Genomic DNA, 19,762 nt, shown 5'->3' on the forward strand with positions numbered 1-19,762 from the left:
CAGCTAGCTTTTCATTTAACAGCTAGCTTTTCAGCTAGTACACCAAACATAACCTTAATCTTGGTTTGCTCGTTTATGCAAGATACCAAGCTTCTAGTTATAGTCTTATAGATCTTCAACGGTAACTTCACAGATTTTGATTTTGTTTTAAGATGAAACCTGGATAAACTTCATCGGGAGTTACATAGGTTTTGATTTTGTTAAGATGAAGCCAAACAGGAACGAACATGTAAACAAAAATAAAGTTGAACAAATGTTGTTATTTCTACTAATACTGCAAGGGCTATTTCTGTAAATTACTTTTTTTTTTTATTATTATATAGGTGCAACTATCACATTTAAGTTTTTCCATGCATTTCTGAACAAATTTACCTATACATCAATAAATTTTCAAAATTAAATTTATACACCAAACCTGAGCAGAATTGATCAGAAAAAAGAGGATTGTTCATTAAGCACATTCAAATGAGCCAAAATCTTAGCAGCAATAGATTTCATACCACTACTACCTCTCTGTGTAATCTCAACTAACGGCATCTGTGCCGATGATTTATACTTCTGTTTATATTCCGGCAGCCGGAATATTCTCTCCAACTCAACAAGTGCTTTCTCCTGCAACCTCACATCCGGCGAACTCAACAATTTCACCATTTTCGCAATCACATCACCACCTTCCAACACCTTACTACCCTTCTGCAACAGCTCACCGGCGATTAAAGTCAACAACGCATCAAGAGCAGCATCGCATGCTCCAACATCAGCTTCATCAAGCACTTTCGCAAGCGGATTTACAGCATTAGCCTCGACAAGACAAAACGAGGAATCGATTGCACAAATTCCGGAGTGAACAGTACATCCTAGCTCCGGTGACGCCAAACAACAGCTAAAGAAACTTGATTTCGGCTCCACGGGCCGGGTCAAGCTGCTGGAGCTCTCGGAGAACTGCCGGAGTGAAACTGATACGTTCCGTTTAGTCAAAGAACTTCCAGAATCAAGCAAGTGTACGAGCGTAGTGATAATCCCGGTTTCCGCTACTTTTTTTTGCAGATCTGGATTTGATGAAACGGTGAATCGACAAAGAGCTCCGGAAGCACCTTCGATCATGATTTCCGGTTTCTGAAATCGATTGGTGAGGATGGAAACGATCAATTCGAGTGCTCCGGCATCGAGAATCCATCGCGTCATTTTAGGGTTTTTAGGAAGGTTAGAGATGATTTCCATTGAAGCGACGCCTTCTTCAACTTTATCCGAAGTTGTTATGATTCTCAACAAAGTCTCCACACATTTAGGCCCAACGTGTTCCTGAAATGTATCGTCATTCTCACTCCCGTCTTTTATCAAACCACAGAACAGCTTCACGGCGTTTGATCGGACGGCTAGATTTTCGTGCTCGCATAACTGAACCAGTACTTGAACCGAAGAAATCTGATGAAATTAAACCCTCAAATAAACACCGATTGACGATATAATCAAAGGAGATAAACAGAAAATCGGAAAACTCACCTTCCGTAAAGTTTTCCTGATGTTTGAAACTGAAGGAGATTGAGAAACTACAAGGAACGTTCGAAGAACACTTTGTTGAACATTTGGTCCGTTTAACGAGATGAGAGAGAATAATTTGAAAACATCTTCTTCCGATTCCAGAAATGGTATCTCCTGATGATCTAGTTCACCGGAAGTTAACGATAACGCCAGGTTCATAATTGTGGCTACGACCTTTTCAACCAGAATCGGCATTGATAAGCTTTCACGGAAGAGTATTCCAAACAACAGATCCACCGCACCTTGTTTGATCATTTTTAATCCATTTTGTGGCACACCTGAAAGTTTTTCCAGGGCTAAAATGGCAGCCTTCTTCATCTCTATATCAACGTGAGAAAGCATAGCAACAAGTGACTCTACTGCTCCGCTTTCACAGACTGTAAGTTTTCCATGATCTGTCATCTCAACTTCTGATAATGTCTCCGCCATTTCCCGTTGAACAGTTTCAGACCCTGTGTTGATTCGTTTTTTCATCATCAATTTCTATTGAACATTAATTACAGACATTATTGTTTACCTGAAGAAAGAAGGTGAAGTAGAGGTTCAAAATAATTAGCTTTGGCCATTTGCACGATATTTTGAGGAAGAAAAGAGAGATTATCCAAGAGTTTTTTGGCGTCAGTGGCAGCTTGAGGATCATCGCTACCAGATATGGTAACAAGAAGAAGTATGCAACCTTGACTACTCCCAATTATGTTTCTTGCCACCTCATTTTCTGATAATTCCGTGAGCAATTGCAATGCCAACTTACTTTCTTTGATCTTTCGTGCTAGAGAACACACAATCAATTTGATGCCATCATCCGTTTTAGCTATGGTTTCCTGTAAGTTATCGATCAAAGATTATGAACTTTTAAATCTGTAGAGGTGTTTGTTGTGATTCTAAATTGATTCATACCTTCCTGTCATCGTTGTTGGTTGCTAGGATGCGAAGAATAACGAGTACATGCGATCTAATTTTAAAATTCTTGGTAGAAAGAAGCGAAAGAAGAACAGGCAAGTAGTCTTCCATCATCAGCCATTCTTGATGAAGCTCTCTTTCCAAACACAAATCTCGAAGCTTCCCTAACGACACTATCACTTCTTCCTCCTCATTAGAAAGAATCCGCGACTTCATAGAACCAATAAAAATCATCGTGTTTCTATCTCTCCACTCTTCAATCGATTGACGGAGCGTCTTATTAGTCCTCAAGCCCGATGCTTTCAATGGCGTCTTCGTAATCGGACAACCATTATTCCCTTCCGCCAACCACTTCTCAATCGCGTACCTCTCAAAGCTATGCCCCGACGGCGTTTCCACCGGATCTTCCATCACGTCGCCGGTGATTGGACAGTAAAACGATTGTAGCGGTTCTAACGGTTGCCGCCCTAACGAGTTTCTCTTACTAAAATACTTCTTTTCACGTTCTTCTAGAGTTGCGATGATATCGGCTTTCCCTAACAACGCCACGATCTGTTCGACTTGTAAAACCTCCGCCACGTCTTCCGCCGGACCCACGGTTTCCATTTCGTTTTTGAATTCTTCATATTCCTGTCGCAACACCGACTGCTCGGTGGAGATCCCGATGACGTCAGCAATGGAGACGAGTAAACTGTTCGCGTAAGCTCTGTCGACGTTTCTCTCTCTTATCCCTGATTCGATTCTCTCTTTGATTTCATCTTCTCTTACTGTTTCCTGATACTTTGGTTCCATCATGATGTTGGATAGCTTGATGATGTCTTGACTGAGGCCATTGAAGGAGATGAAATTAGGAAGAAGGTTTAGAGCATTTGCCATCTCTTTCGTGACATTTTCTAAGGTTTTAACGAGTTTTTTTGAGTTTAGCAAGAGGTAGATTTTGTTCCTGTTGGTGCATTCGAGAGCGAGATTGTTGGCTTCTGAAACGTGTTTAGTAAGAACATGAATAGCGTTTTTTAAGCTTCCGGAGTCATTGATCTCAAAGTTTGTGAGTTCTTGTAGAATGTGAGTTATTTTCTCCAAGTATGATGAAAGCTTGTTGAAATTTTCCTTTTGAATTTGGGTGGATTTTGTGGCATGAAGTGTCTTAAGTGTTGTGGAGATAGCCCATGAAAGAGTGTCTGGATCTGGTCCATTTGAACTCATGATTTTGGAATGTTTTCAAGAGAATTGCAACTTGTAAGTAGTTGTAGATTCCAGACCATAACCTGCGATCCTGCATCCAGCATTAATTCATCAGATAATAACAATATGTTATGTAACACCTGAAACTTGTATTAATTAGCAATGTATTTACAATTCCTTATCTATAATATGAATCTTGCTAAAATTATTTACCTATAATAGCAATGCACTTATCAAGCATCTTGTCATAGTAAAGTTTCTTTCAAAGCAAATATGATCATGAGCACTCTTATAACTTTTTTTTGGAAAAAAAAAATATAGTTCAAGGATTAAGGGTGTTTGTGATTATTTGTAAAAGTGTTTATTAACTTATATGATGTCAAAACGGAGTGTTAGAAAAAAATGTTTGGATTAACTTACCTGGTATCAAAACGAAATAAATGATAAGTTAAATAAGTTATTTTTAGTGTTTGACAAACTCTTCTTTTATGTGTAAATAATAAGTAACTTATCAAATAACTCTTTATTTAAGTTAATAGCTGTTTATGTAATCTTTTTATTCAAACACAAAACTCTTTATTGTCGGTGCTAAAACCGAAATAAGTCAATAATTGTTTCAAATAAACAATCCCAAACACTCCTTAAGCTTACTTCACTTGTTATAAATCGAAAAGAGACTTTTTCATACAAAGAAGTTAAATAATAAACATACATCAAGAAAACTCTTTTAATTATGTTGTTTCAAATATATTCCTCAATCATGAAAACCACCGACAAAATTCCATAGTATTGTGATTTGTGCCCTAATTTTAGAGTCAAAACTCAAAAGAAATTAGGGATTTCCTTCGGTTTGGTGTTATCTGTCAATAGTTTATCCATGCTTTTGAAACTATAAACACATTCATCATGAAGACCACCAAGAGATCCAAATAAAATTCTTAAATCTATCGCGTTTCATAATAATGTTCAACTTGTATTGCAGGTTTCAGGCATAACTAACTTTGTTAGGCTCGATAATATCACAGATTCAATTTCAATAGCTAGAAACATAGACACACACACAATAACACACAAACATCCATGTAATCGGAAACTTGAAACTATAATCGAGTGAGTAATTAAGGTCGTATCATATGGTAATCATGATACTATTTGACGCACTTACCTGATGAAGCAGCTCCGAACAGTAAGTAGTATAAGATTGGCTCCGATTGTGAACATCCGGCAGGAATGATGAGCTGGAGAAGAGAAGAGAGTGATAGGGAGTCGAATTCTGATCTTAAATTTAGTAAAACAAGTGGGAACGAAGACGAACGACTTCTAGTTCGAAGTCTTCTAACTAATAAAATATTTAATAATTTTGACGCGGCTTCTTATGAAGAACGAAAGAACGAAGAAACAAGACTTTTCCCTCCATTTTGTTTTTTTCTCTGCTTGACCGCTTCCTATTTCCTAAATTTGTTTGACAACTTTTATTATGCCAAACGTCAATGCTTTATTTTTGTAGGATCTTATTGATTGTTACTGAAAAGACCCAATAATCAGATTTTTTTCATCAAATATTTATACAAAGTTATATATGGATTTTGCAGGATGAGGGTATTTGTTACTTGTTTTTAGTTTATCAAATGGGTTTTACGGAGGTCTACTACGACTTCCATGTTATTCGAGGTTGCGGTTTGCCTTTTGGCAATACGCTAAAACATCATAGTACTTTGTAAATCTTTCTAATAGCCAACCCATTTATGTCTTTGGCATGATTTGGACTAGGCCACTAGGTCATCTGGGGATATATCCTCGTCAACAACCAACTAGGTCATTAGTTTTTCAGTGTTAAACTCCACAAAATGAGTGATTATGATAATCTTTACAAATGTTGTTAAAATTGTAATTCGGTTGTAGAATCATATGATCTTACGGTTTTGCTATAAAAACATGATCATGATCTTCACAAAAGATTTATGAGTAAGATCAATATATAATGATAAGACCTTCTATAAGGTTGTATGGTTGTTAATAATATTTATATGAGTTTATGTCATTTTTAGTCACTTAATTTTTCTGGTGTTTTATTTTGGTCATTATAATTTGTTCAAGTTATCATTGATCATTGAACTTGTTTATTTATATTTGTTTAGTCACTCTAACCGGTGATAGTCTGTGTATAACATCGAATGATGTTGTCAAGGTTATAATTAGGCATATAACTTTTCGAGGTGTTTTATTTTGATAAGGTCATCCACAATGGGTCTCACGAAGTCCTTTGTGGTCTAGGTGGTCATGAACCACTATAGTGAACATCATCCCGATGTTTAGTGATGGCTAGTGATTGGGCATTTTCGTGATCACTTGTGGTAGAGAGAACGAGCTACCATATCCAATGGGTTTCTTTCTTTCTCTATCTTTCTCTAACTCTCTTTACAATAAAATATATATAATTTTTATTTAAAAATAAAAAAATAAGAGGGATATAGTGGTGGATATCCCAACCTTTTAGTGGTTGGATGTGTTGATGATATGACATCACCACTATATTGGTCAGTGGTGGGTATTGTGGATGACCTAATTATACTTTGTTTAAGCTATCATTAGGGCTGTCAAATCGGGCAGTCGTGTCGTGTTTTTGTCTGACACGACACGACACAACAAGGTTTTGTATAACACGAACATGACACGACACGATGTCGTGTTTTTTTTCATTAACACGAAAACGAACCAATTAAAACACGACAACACGACACGACACGACAAAGATAATATTACATAACTATTAGTGTATTTCATTCACACTTAAAGATATATAACACGATAAAAACGACAAACACGAAAAACCCGACAACCAAATGCTTAATCGTGTCAAGTTCGTGTCGATTTATGAACACGAACACGACACGACATCGTGTTTTTTAATCTTGACACGAACACGACACGAACACGAATTCGAATTTTGATTTCGTCCACATTTCGTTTCGTTTCGTGTATTTTTGTCGTGTCGTGTCATAAATTGACACCCCTAGCTATCATTGGTTATTGAATTTGTTTATTTTTGTTCGTTTAGTCCATCTTGTTCGAAATAGGTGTCCAGTGTCATAACCTACTTTATACAACTTTGAAATAATGACAATTCATTTTTGGGTTGCCCTCAAAGAGCTAAAATAGTTAGAAAAGAATTAAGAGAGTGAGATAATTAGTTAATTGATTTGTTAGAAGTTAATAAATTAATTGGAAACTAATTGAAAATTAATTAGTGATTAATCGAAATTAATAAGAATTAATCTGAGATTAGATAAAATTAATATGGAGGTACAAGGGACTAAATATTCCTGAATGTTAACTGTTCGGTAGTTGAGCAATAGAAACATTCCATGGACGTTTTTAGGAGCTTTTAGGAGGCTTCTATAATCAATCCAATTAACAAATAAGACAAGGAATCAATCCAATTAACAAATAAGACAAGGAATTGAATCAAGATTAAATCTTAATATTTAATTGATTCGAATTAGGGCTATATGTTAAATACCACAGCTATATAAAGACCCATCTACGTCTTAATATTTTTGTGCATCTCAACCTCCTGAAAGGTTGAAGAATTCGATTCTCACATCTCTCCTTTCTCTCTCACTAAAAGTTTTTAGTTTTAGTCTTTTGGGTGTGAACCATTAGAAACATTCCTATTTTGGGTGCTAGAACTTTCAAGGAGCAACAAAGTGTTCGTGATTTTCAAGTGGATAAAAGTATATACTATTATACTTGAAAGGTTGGTATCCAATCTCTTTTTTTAGTTTGTTTTTCAGATTTTTGAAAGTATGTTACCATAATAGTAAAACATATATCAAGGGTGCATGTACACTTAGGATTCATTTTGATTGTTTCCGTTACCATAATCTAGTGTATAGATGCATAGAAAACCCAACATCTCTAACTAAGGATGAGCATAGGCGGGCACCCAACCAAATATGTCCGAACCGGAATCGGTTATAGCGGTTCCTAGGATTTTGGAACCGTTCGCGGAACCGGTTGCGGGTACCCGGTGTCTAATTAAAAAAAACAAAAAAGTACAATGTAAGAAATCAGAAGTTGTTGGTGTGCCTTTTAATCTAGAGTTATTATAATCATATATCACTTATATATATGAAATAAAGATGGACGATGGACTTATACTCGCAAACAGTAAAATGAAAATTGATAGAAAAGTTATACTACCCTGATGTGTATATCTTAAGAAAAAAATCATTAATAACTAGTTTAGCATATATAAAAAATTCTAACTTAGTTGCATTTAATATGTATATATTCAAAAAAATCATTCCAGTAGACATCTATGTGTAACACACGATCCTCACAGGTAAATTCCTTCCCCTATTCTTAAGTTTTAAGTGTTGGGTGTGTATCTACACAGGGCGTAGATTGTTTCTACGCGCTTCGTGGAAGAGTGACTTGGAGGCAGGACTTTAATAATCTACAGAGGGCGTAGATCCTATTATGCAGGGCGTACTTGGCTAGAGCCCAAACCCTAATTTCAGGGTTTTGAGCCCTATTTAAGGATGTAAACTTTCATGAAACCCTTCCATCCTCAGCCTCTATTCCTCCAAACGTTTCCTTTGAAACATTAACTCCATTTTGGTGCATTGTGAGCTTAAAGAGTGTTTTTGGGTACTTTTGAAGAGAAAAGAAGGCGGTGAAGTTGGTTGGAAGCTTGAATCAACCTTGGATCTAGAAGTCCTTTCCTTTCATTCATCTCCAGAAGGTATAAAGTTTGTACCTTTATGCTTCCATTGTTAGATCTAGCTTAGATGTTAAAGTTATGTCATTTTGGTCCCTCAAATTGGTCCATTTGAGTGTGAGTCGTTCTAGATCCTGTAAAGTGTATTTCCAAATGTATTTGAGGTACTAAGTCATAAAAATGGGATCTTGTCCTTATCTAACCATCCATGCATGAGTTTTTGGCCCATGGAAGTTTTCATAAGATTAGGGTTTGTTCTTGAACCTTGATAAGCCAGGCAAGTATATAAAGTTTGAAACTTTATCACTTAGGACATTTATTTAGACCAGATCTGAGAGTTGGATGTGGTGTCTTTCTGTATTAAGCATTTAATGGAAAGTTTAGCTTCAGCCTAAGTACGCGGGGCATACTTATGGCTACGCAGAGCGTAGCTTTATTTTGTCACGTACAAGCCATATGATGTTGTATACAGGGCTATAGCTGTTACGCATGGCATAACCTGGCCGATGTTGACCTTTGACTTCTGACCGTTGACTGTTGACTTTGACCAAGTTTGACTTGAGGTCAAATGAGGTAATTTGAGAAGTAGATTGAGACTTGGTCCTTGTTTAATGTTCCGGTGATCTGTATAGCCGATATTTAGAGCAGTGATCGGTTCAGTTATCTTCTAGACTTTGAGGCGAGTTCTCCTCACAGTACTCGTGGGTCGAAGACACCAATGTCGTCCATTAGGTTGTGTTATGTATCCTGGTATATAGGATGATACTATGCTTAAGTGTAACACTCGATTCAAGGTACTTTTCATTTTGACCCTTGGTATGTAAATGTTTTGCAGATTTTGTCCATAGAGGGCAGTTTTGCCAATTCCATAAAAGTTAGAGTACGTTCGGCGTATTTCTCGTATGCAGGGCGCACGCACTCAAAGGGAAAACCCTAAATTTGTAACACCCCTACTCCCAGGTATAAGTTTTAAAACCTTATATACATGATTATGGACCTACTCGACGAGTTGGTTGCCCCAACTCGTCGTGTAGAGGCGGGTTAGCCCGCGTGGATTATTGGACCTACTCGGCGAGTCGGAGGACCCTGACTCGACGAGTAGGAGCTGGAAAATGAAACCCTAATTTACTGGGTTTTGCACCCTATTTAAAGGGTCATTAGCCTCCCTCAGCCTCCCTTACCGTCCCCCTTGAGTCCAGAAAACCCTAATCTCGAATACCCTCCATTTGTGTGTCTGAAGAAGCTTGGAAAGTGGTTTTTGTGAAGAAGGATTGAAGTCTAAGGAGCTTGGAGCAAAGAAAAGCTTGTGGATCTAACTCTACTTCATTTTGGCATCATTTTGAAGGTAACAAATCGTCACCTTGACTTCCCTCTAGCTAGATCTTTCCATGCTTAAATTTAGATCATTTTGGCATATATGTGAAACATTTCGGGTATTGGTCATGATCTGAAGTTGTAACTTCAGATCTGAACTTCTCTAAGTCCCTATAACCATAAAGTTATCTGATTTACCAAGCTTGGGCCTTTCTCTTTGGGTTAAACCTTTCCCTTAGCTTGGTTTTGGGATTTAGGACCATGCATGCACGTAAAGTTTGCAACTTTACGTGGAAACCATGCCCTAGGAGGTTAGATCTGCATTTTGGAGGTTTGGGGTAGCTTAAAAACGTCTGGATAAGGAATAGACTGAAGGGACTCGACGAGTCACATAGCCGACTCGGCGAGTCGGATGAAGATTGTCCGTATTTGATTCTCCATGAACTCGGCGATTCAGTAAGAGGACTCGACAAGTCAGTTAGGGTTTTCCCCGACATTTGGACACGCATGGACTCGACGAGTTGTTTGGAAACTCGGCGAGTCAATTGGGGTTTTATGATTTCCTGAGTTCTTAAGGAACTCGAGGAGTTGCTAGCCGCACTCGACGAGTTGAGTCAACATGGATTGTTGACTTTGACCGTTGACTTTGACTTTGACCAAGGGTTGACCAGTTTGACTCCTGGTGGTATTTGGGTAATTTGGGAATTTATGGAAGTGGATCATTAGTGGATGTAGGTGTTGGACTTGGAGCTGCATTTGTTGGAGTTTGACTTAATCACTTCGAGCTACTTGTGAGGTGAGTTCTTCTTACTATATCAACAGGTTCTAAGGCACCAAGGCCGACCCTTTATGATTTGTATCTGAGTTATTACATGATATGCTTATTGATTTACATCCTGGTAGTTAGGATGGTGATATGCTTAGTGACAGGTTAGGTCTGTAGCCTGGTTATAGGATGTTGCTATGATTAGTGATCTGTTAGATCGGTTTGACTATGCTAGCATATGATATTTATGTGCACATGATTGTTTGATTGGGGGTTGGGTTGAGGCGGTCCTGCTTTGTGTTGAAGGCCAACATACCCAGGGCGGTCCGGATAGACTGAAGGCCCTGCGAGGTGGTCCAGTCAGGCCGAAGGCCTGATGAGCGGTCCAGATAGGCTGTAGGCCCTGCGAGGCGGTCCAGACGTGCCAAAGGCGCGGGAGCGGTCCAGATAGGCTGAAGGCATGCGAGGCGGTCCAGTCAGGTTGAAGGCTCATTATACATGTTGTTTGTTTATATGATAGGATTATGATTGTATGGCGTTGGTATTTTGGGGGAACTCACTAAGCTTCGGGCTTACAGTTGTTGATTTTGTTTCAGGTACTTCTGATGATCGCGGGAAGGCGAAGGCATCATCGTACACCTCCTTATATTTTCATGATTTGATTCTGGGATACTCTGACATTATACTATTTTGAAAACAAGTTTTGTAATAATCATTGGTTTTGAAATGTTTTAAAAAATTTAAATTTGGCATGATTTTTATGGATGTTACAAGTTGGTATCAGAGCCTTGGTTTGAGTGAATTGGAGGAAACACTCGTGTGTATCCAATATCAAACTGAGGACAAGAATTTTATAATGATTTTCAAACGGTTTTCAAAATAATAAAGGAGGATGCAAGTGTACGATCAGCCGGAGCCAGTAAGTAGACCCCAAAATACCTTACGGATTATTTGATTTATGTGATATGTTAGAACAACATGCTAGTACTAGGTTAGGGATCTTCAGGAATTGCATGATAGAATTGTTTGATTATATGATGCCTGATAGCCTAGGGTTTTTCCTTATATATAATTGACATCATTACTGTAGTTGCTTAGTGTATGCATTACGGCTGTACATAATTAAGATCTTATAGCCTGAGAATGTTTGGTTTGGCCTTATTTCATGTTCTTGTTTGATGAAGGGCTTAGGGTAGGATAAGGTATTCAAAATTCTATAGGGTCTAGCGTTATGTATGGCTAGCATACACTAGTGCTGCAGGGCTGGTGGAAGTTTCATGGATAGGTTGTGTGGGATCAGTCTGCCAGTTATGAGATATTTAGCCTTCCTCTAGGAGTGAGGATTGAGCGCATGCCATGCTTACGTATAGTGTTAGGGCGTTGTGATGATACTTGAGACAAATATGGGTAGGTGTGGAAGGTAGTATGGGCTCGTACTACTGAAAGCACATGACCCATACGCGTAGCAAGGAAGTCACAACCCCTAGAGTTTTGTCGGGAGTTGGTTCCCGGATGATTATATGGAATATCTGATATCTTCCTGGTATATTTTCAGCATGGTGGTTACTTGACGATTTGTGACTAGATCCGGGTTAGGATCAGGAGGCCTATTTAAAGGGTCATTAGCCTCCCTTATCCTCCCTTACCGTCCCCCTTGAGTCCAGAAAACCCTAATCTCGAATACCCTCCATTTTTGTGTGTGAAGAAGCTTGGAAAGTGGTTTTTGTGAAGAAGGCTTGAAGTCTAAGGAGCTTGGAGCAAAGAAAAGCTTGTGGATCTAACTCTACTTCATATTGGCATCATTTTGAAGGTAACAAATCGTTACCTTGACTTCCCTCTAGCTGGATCTTTCCATGCTTAAATTTAGATCGTTTTGGCATATATGTGAACCATTTCAGGTATTGGTCATGATCTAAAGTTGAACTTCAGATCTGAACTTCTCTAAGTCCCTATAACCATAAAGTTATATGATTTAGCAAGCTTGGGCCTTTCTCTTTGGGTTAAACCTTTCCCTTAGCTTGGTTTTGGGATTTAGGACCATGCATGCACGTAAAGTTTGCAACTTTACGTGGAAACCATGCCCTAGGAGGTTAGATCTGCATTTTGGAGCTTTGGGGTAGCTTAAAAACGTCTGGATAAGGAATGGACTGAAGGGACTCGACGAGTCACATAGCCGACTCGGCGAGTCGGATGAAGATTGTCCGTATTTGATTCTCCATGAACTCGGCGAGTCAGTAAGAGGACTCGACGAGTCAGTTAGGGTTTTCCCCTACATTTGGACACGCATGGACTCGACGAGTTGGTTGGAATCTCGGCGAGTCAATTAGGGTTTTTATGATTTCCTGAGTTCTTAAGGAACTCGACGAGTTGCTAGCCGCACTCGACGAGTTGCTAGCCGCACTCGACGAGTTGAGTCAACATGGACTGTTGACTTTGACCGTTGACTTTGACTTTGACCAAGGGTTGACCAGTTTGACTTCTGGGGGTATTTTGGTAATTTGGGAATTTATGGAAGTGGATCATTGGTGGATGTAGGTGTTGGACTTGGAACTGCATTTTTTGGAGTTTGACTTTATCACTTCGAGCTACTTGTGAGGTGAGTTCTTCTCACTATATCAACAGGGTCCAAGGCACCAACCCTTTATGATTTGTATCTGGGTTATTGCATGATATTCTTATTGATTTACATCATGGTAGATGGTGATATGCTTGGTGACCGGTTAGGTCTGTAGCCCGGTTATAGGATGTTGCTATGATTAGTGATCTGTTAGATTGGTTTGACTGTTATATATGCTAGCATATGATATTTATGTGCACATGATTGCTTGATTGGGGGTTGGGTTGAGGCGGTCCTGCTCTGTGCTGAAGGCCAACATACCCAGGGCGGTCCAGATAGACTGAAGGTCCTGCGAGGTGGTTCAGTCAGGCCGAAGGCCCGGCGAGCGGTCAGGATAAGCTGTAGGCCCTGTGAGGCGGTCCAGACGTGCTGAAGGCTCGGGAGCGGTCCAGATAGGCTGAAGGCCTGCGAGGCGGTCTAGTCAGGCTGAAGGCTCATTAGTCATTATGCATGTTGTTTGTTTATATAATATGATTATGATTGTATGGCGTTGGTATTTTGGGGGAACTCACTAAGCTTCAGGCTTACAGTTGTTGATTTTGTTTCAGGTACTTCTGATGATCGCGGGAAGGCGAAGGCGTGATCGTACACCTCCTTATGTTTTCATGATTTGATTCTGGGATACTCTGACATTATACTATTTCGAAAACAAGTTTTGTAATAATCATTGGTTTTGAAATGTTTTAAAAAGTTTAAATTTGGCATGATTTTTATGGATGTTACAAAATTTTAGGGTTTGGACCCTATTTAAACAACATTATGACCCATGATTCTCTCATTCCTCAGCCTTCATTGCCCTTTTGACCCTATTTATAAACCCTAGCCCTTCTTGAATATATTTGACCTTCTTGTGTGTGTTTGTAGTGTGTGTTGGTGGGATTTGAAGGGGAAGAACTTGTAAGAATGAGCTTTGTCCAAAGGAGAGTTGTAGATCCAGATTTCTCTCATCATTTCCAGCTTCATTGAGGTATAAAGCTTGGAACTTGCTCCTTGTTTGCTTAGATCTATTTTTTATAAAGTTTTGGTCCCATTTTGGTCATATGATGAGATCTAGTGGATTGCTTCCACTCCAGAAGTTAAGAGTTGCTTCTCTTGATGTTTTTGAGGTCCTAAGTCTAGAAAGTTAGCATCTTGATGGTAGTGGATCAACCATGCATGTGTTTAGGTCATTATGATGAGAGTAGAATGCTAAAAGTAAGGTTTGGGTCCTTTTGAGCCATTCAAAGGCTCCAAGTTCATGACTTTATGGATTAAGACGTTTAATAAGACTTGGATATGAAGTTTGGGCTTTTAGTTGCAAGTATTAAGCACTTAATGGGAAAAGTGCTTAATGGGCACGTACGTATGTGTACGTTGCGCATACACTTCCTCGTCCCCGACCATGCATGCTTAGTAGAACGTTGGGCGTAAGCCTGAGTACGTAGGGCGTACTCAGCTGCCGTTGACTTCTGTTGACTTTCATGGTTTGGGCCACATTTGGACTAAAGAGGTTTTGGGCCTTATTGGGCCATTACTCTTATGACTTTGGGCCATTTTTAAGCTTTGTGCCTTCATGGATTTAGGCCCATGAAGGGTTTTGGGGTCCTTTTAGGAAGTTGGGCCATATTGGGCTTTTTGGTGCTATTGGATTGGGCCTCGAATTTTGACCAAGTAAGGGAAAGGGTAAAATGGACTTTTACCCTGAGTGTTGGACAATCGGACTAGGAATCTTGCTATGGGATGTGGACCAATTATTAATTGGGTATTATTTGATGATGTTAGCGCGGGGATTTTCCGTATCAGCAGTCCGAACTTTTATCTGGGATATTCAGCAGCTTGAGGTGAGTTTCCTCATAGTGTTTGGCGGGTCGAAGGCACCAATGTCGGCTCATGGTTTATTATGATTAGGATGCTAGTTGTTTGCGTGACTCTTGCATGTATGTTACTCCCTCCGTCCCATATTAATGTCCACTTTTGACTTTTGAAGTCTTTTTTCTTCAACTTTGACCTTAAATATTTTTATTTGTGTTATATATTACTTGATGAAACTTATAAAAATAAAAAGACATAAAATGCAATCCATTCATATATATTCCATCAAGTATTATCTATCAAAAACAAAAATATTTAAGGTCAAAGTTGAAGAATAAAAAACTTCAAAAGTCAAATGTGGACAACTAATTTGGGACGGAGGTAGTATATGATATGTATACTAGGCGGGGCCTGATGAGTATATTGTATGTCATTTATCTTTGTGATTCTTGCCTGTATTTATATGTCTGTATGTATACTGGGCGGGACCCGATGCCAGGCGGGGCCTGATGAATGTGATGAGGCGGGGCCCATCACATGCTACTGACAGATCTGTTTCGAGCGGGGCTCGATGCCGGGCGGGGTCCCTTATATGTTTGATATGTATGGTATGTGGTGTTTTGGGTAACTTACTAAGCTTCGTGCTTACGGTTTTCAGTTTATGTTTCAGGTACTTCTGGTTCGAAGGGGAAGAGCTCGGATGACCGCATTGCACATACCATATTGTTCCGTATTTTTTTTTACTCTGATGTATTTGGATGTTTTGGTTATACTATGATTCTATTATGGTTTTATAAAATATGTTTGGGTTGATGGTTTTATTATAACTAAAATGAAATTTTTGGTCTTAATTTTTGGGACGATACAACTTGGTATCAGAGCCTTGGTTTGATGGATTCAGGCATACCCTCGGGTGTGTCTGAACTCAAACTGAGGATTTGGTAAATTCTTTTCACAAAAAGAAACATTTTACACAAAGAGTTTTTCAAATAAAAGAAAGGGGTGTGGTGCATGCAGTCAACCGAGCTCACGTAAGTTTTCCCAAAATACCCATACATGTTTATGTTATGCTTTGATTTGTGAATCTGTAAATCACATGCTAGACGAGGGCAAACGATCTGCTCAGGATTGCATGATAGAATGCTAAGAGATGCCTTTATATGCCTGTTGTATGAGCTTGTAGACTTGCATGCTAGTACTGATTAGTTAGTGATAGGATGGCATGTTTAGGTTATGCTTGATTCCGATTACTCAATGCTTGAATGTTGCTTACTTTGTACTTTTTAAGAGTTCTCATTAACTTCAGCTAACTAGTAAGCGAATACGCTAAGTTACATATTATTAAGACTAAATAATTTTAGAAGGTTGGGTTTTAACTAAATTGCGCAACTCTTGTTTGAGTCCAACCGTTGTAGTGTGAGACCTTTCTTTTGAACAATTATCTGGTGTCGGTGATATGTAATTGAATTCGTGAGATAGTTAGAGGGTGTTAGTGGGAGTTCCTTCTACAACTGATGGCGAGAGTGGTGTGGTGTTTTCCCTATGAAGAGATTCGGTGTTGGGAGCATTATCTTGTTGAGGGTTGTATGTAAAGATAAGGGAGTGACTTGGAGGATTCAGAGCGATCCTTGAGGAAAGTACGAATATACGTGGAAGGTAGTATGGGCCCGTACTACTGGAAGCAGAGGATCCATACTCAAGTCAAGGAAAGCTGTAATGATACCGGGAAACTTGCAGGTTTTAGTACTCCTTGATGTGTATGTATGTATATTCTGATGTTTTGTGTGGTCTATTTTCAGTATGGTGGCCACACGAGGAGGTTCTGGTAGTGGTTCTGGTTCGGGCTCTGGGGCCGGACAGTTGGATGAGTAGATGAGGGAGTTCATTTCGTCTGAGATTACCTGCAACATACTTGAGCAGACTCTTGTGATCTTTGGTACGATCAAGGAGAGTATCATGGAGGTTTTGGAAGAGCCCTTGGGCTCTTTCCCGTCTGAGATGGTAGCATTGATGGGATCTCGCACGTTGAATTTTCGTGAGTTCCGAGCATGTGGGTCTCCGGAGTTCTTTGGGGAGAAGGACTCAATCGTGAGTAGATGTTGGTTAGCAGATGTCGCTAATGCCTTCCGCACTAGAAGTTGTCCCGATGGGGCAAAATTCAGGCTTGCTTCCTGTCTTCTAAAAGACAAAGCTCGAGATTGGTGCGAGGAGTTTGGGTGTGTCGTGGGAGACGAGACAGTTGATTCGATGACATGGGATGACTTTGTGACGAGATTTCGAGCTGAGTTTGCACTAGTGATTGAGGTGTAACAGTTGTCAAGAGAGTTTCAGGATCTTCACCAGACTACTGAGACGGTGAGTGAGATCATTGTTATGTTTATGTGAGAGGGCTTGTTGGTTCTGCAGTATGTGGCGGATGAGGAGATGAAGAAGACGATATACCATGAGATGTTGAAGAGTAATATCCGACAGTTTGTGAGTTTATCCAGTTGCAGGACACTAGAGGATATGATTACGAGGGCGAGAGAGAGAGAGGAGGAGAGGTAGAGAGAGAGATTTGGAGATGGAGAGGAAGAGGAAGCCATATCAAGTTTAGGGTTCAGGGAGTTCGGGCAAGAGGCCTAAGGTTTTTGATTCGAGATCGAGAGGCCAGTAGGGTCGGGGCCACTGCGGCAAGACGTGTGATGGGGCGTTCAGGGTGGGTGGTTCCGTCTGCTTCAAGTGCGGCATGACGGGTCATATTAGCATAGACTGCACTGCTACTACCACCACCACCCCGATATCTGATTTGATCTACTTCCATTGCAATCAGAGGGGCCATAAGAAGGCCAATTGCCCGAGTTTAGCAGCAGGAGGACCTGTTATAGCACCCACTCTAGCGACTCCTCCACCAAAAATGATGACAAGAAGCTTGTCTCTCAAAAGCTTGTTCCATTTCCAAATCAAAATCGTTTTTCTCTTTTAACTCCTATTTCTAAGAATTAACAACTCTATATTAATATCCTTCAATCAAAACTTGTTACTCTTGACCCTTCTACTAAAACTCCTTATGTTCTTAATCCAAACTTCTTAAGAGTCCAAATTCTTGAAGAATTTCAAATCTATAAGTTACATCAAGGTTTTCATATTTTCACAAATCATCTCTTTAGTCAAGGGAAAACCTTTTATGTTGATTCATATAAAACTCGAGAATATTATCAAGCTATTCTACAAGAATCTGGTTCAGTCAATTTTGTTTATCGTTCTAATTCAAAAGAAGGAAACATTGATTTTAGCAAAGCTCATATTATCAAAATCATTTTTGCAGAAAATTGGGCTCCAAATCTTCACTCTGAAAAACCTCTTATAAGTTATCCTGCTTATCCCAGATTTTCCTATTATGATTATCAAGATGTCTGGACTAAGGCATTCTTTATTCGGAATTATTCACACTCATGGTTTATCTTCTTTGATTTGAACTTCAATTGTGAATATCCAATATGGTTTATCAATTGGTATAAATATATGAGAATTCTTCCAAATTGTTTACCAAAAGAAATTTATGTTGGATATCTCAAATTTAAGAAATTGTTTGTTTAACAAATTCCAGAATTTGAATATATGTTACAATTCACCATGTTATTCAAAGTTCCATGGATCATGTCTTGGACTTTTCATTATCAATAAGCAAAAGATTCCTCTCCTCCATGGCTTAATCGCCAATTTCGCTCAAAATGGTGGGATAAAATGAAAATTTCTCAAGCTAATGAACAAGCAGTAATTAAACATTATCAAGAAATATATATTAAAAAACCAGAGGTTGAAGCCACATTTATCAACAGTCTTCCTCGAACTAATGTCGATCTAATTGCCAGAATTAAAGAGGCTGCTAGTTCTTCCCCTGAAGAATTTCAAAAGTTACTTCAAGAAATTCACCAAACTCCATTAGTTTCTGACGATTTCCCAAAATCTGTTAAGAATGAATTATTTCAATACGATCACGACCTTTTTGATGATCCTTATGAAGAATAAACAATTATTTTCATTAAATTTGGTGTAATACCTTCAATGTAGGGTATTTCGTTTCTTTTATTATCAAAATTGTGGTTTTCAAATACGAGTATGTGTATACACTGTGTGAATATACATTGTGTTTGTATATATAGTGTATAAACAAATATTATCAAATTTATTATCAAATGTATGCAGGATATTATCAATGATGATATGAAGACAAAAGTCTTTAGAAGATTCTCTATGATGGCATGCTTTATCAAAAGATGATGGTCATTGATTATAAATGACCATTTTTGCAAAAGTTGAGTGACAACCACTTACAAGCAATTATTTCTATTGATTGGCCATTTAATCATACAACAAATATCACTAGAAGATTTCAAGACTGTGAAGACCTCAAGATCCTTATAAATAGATATTATGTTTTAGTAAAAATTAGCAAGAAAAATATTCATTCTCTAAAAATGTTCATCTCATGTCTAAAAAAATCCCCAAGAATTTCTCTATCTACTAGTCGATGTTCAAAGTCTCTAGATTTTCAAATAATCCTTTCTTCAGATGTATGTAATGATTGTAATTCAAGTTTAATTAAAGAAGGTACTATCTGAAAGTATTTTATTCAATTCTTGTTATTAAATTTATTTCTCCATGATAATTTCATTTCGAGTTATTCTAACTATTAATTCTACACGATTTGAAATTTTTGTTAAAATAATGCTCGTTTTTAATAATCAAGCTAATCAAATTCATGCTTGAATTATTTAATCATGTCTAATAAAATCTTGATGAATTGTATCCTTAATAGAGATATTCTATTAAGAATAGAACAAATCCAAGAATCTATAAATAATTCTAAGCAAAATCTTAAGATTTCTTACAAACCTACTAATCTAGGTACAATTTTAAACAATGATCATATTCATGATGTTAG

The 19,762-nt window shown here is 38.4% G+C and overlaps 1 protein-coding gene across 1 annotated transcript; it reads right to left on the minus strand.

The window, feature by feature from the left end:
- Positions 1–355: 355 nt before the first annotated feature.
- Positions 356–3,645, minus strand: LOC145138471 (U-box domain-containing protein 44-like). Its single transcript, XM_079072554.1, has 4 exons — positions 2,440–3,645; positions 2,060–2,363; positions 1,504–1,994; positions 356–1,425 (listed from the first exon to the last, which is right to left on the minus strand). The coding sequence occupies exons 1-4, from the start codon at positions 3,643–3,645 to the stop codon at positions 430–432; spliced, it is 2,997 nt and encodes a 998-aa protein (XP_078928680.1). The 3' UTR covers positions 356–429.
- Positions 3,646–19,762: the final 16,117 nt, after the last annotated feature.

Source organism: Lactuca virosa, chromosome 9, assembly GCF_052849685.1.
Source record: "Lactuca virosa cultivar CGN04683 chromosome 9, Lactuca_virosa_CGN04683_v6, whole genome shotgun sequence".
NCBI lineage: Eukaryota > Viridiplantae > Streptophyta > Magnoliopsida > Asterales > Asteraceae > Lactuca > Lactuca virosa.

Bases quoted from the DNA above. Each gene is read 5' to 3' on its own strand.
- LOC145138471 (XM_079072554.1), bottom strand. From the start codon at position 3,645: ATGAGTTCAAATGGACCAGATCCAGACACTCTTTCATGGGCTATCTCC. The intron at 2,364-2,439 runs GTATGAATCAAT...GATAACTTACAG, and splicing joins CCAACAACGATGACAGGAAG to GAAACCATAGCTAAAACGGA. The intron at 1,426-1,503 runs GTGAGTTTTCCG...TAATTTCATCAG, and splicing joins TCAGGAAAACTTTACGGAAG to ATTTCTTCGGTTCAAGTACT.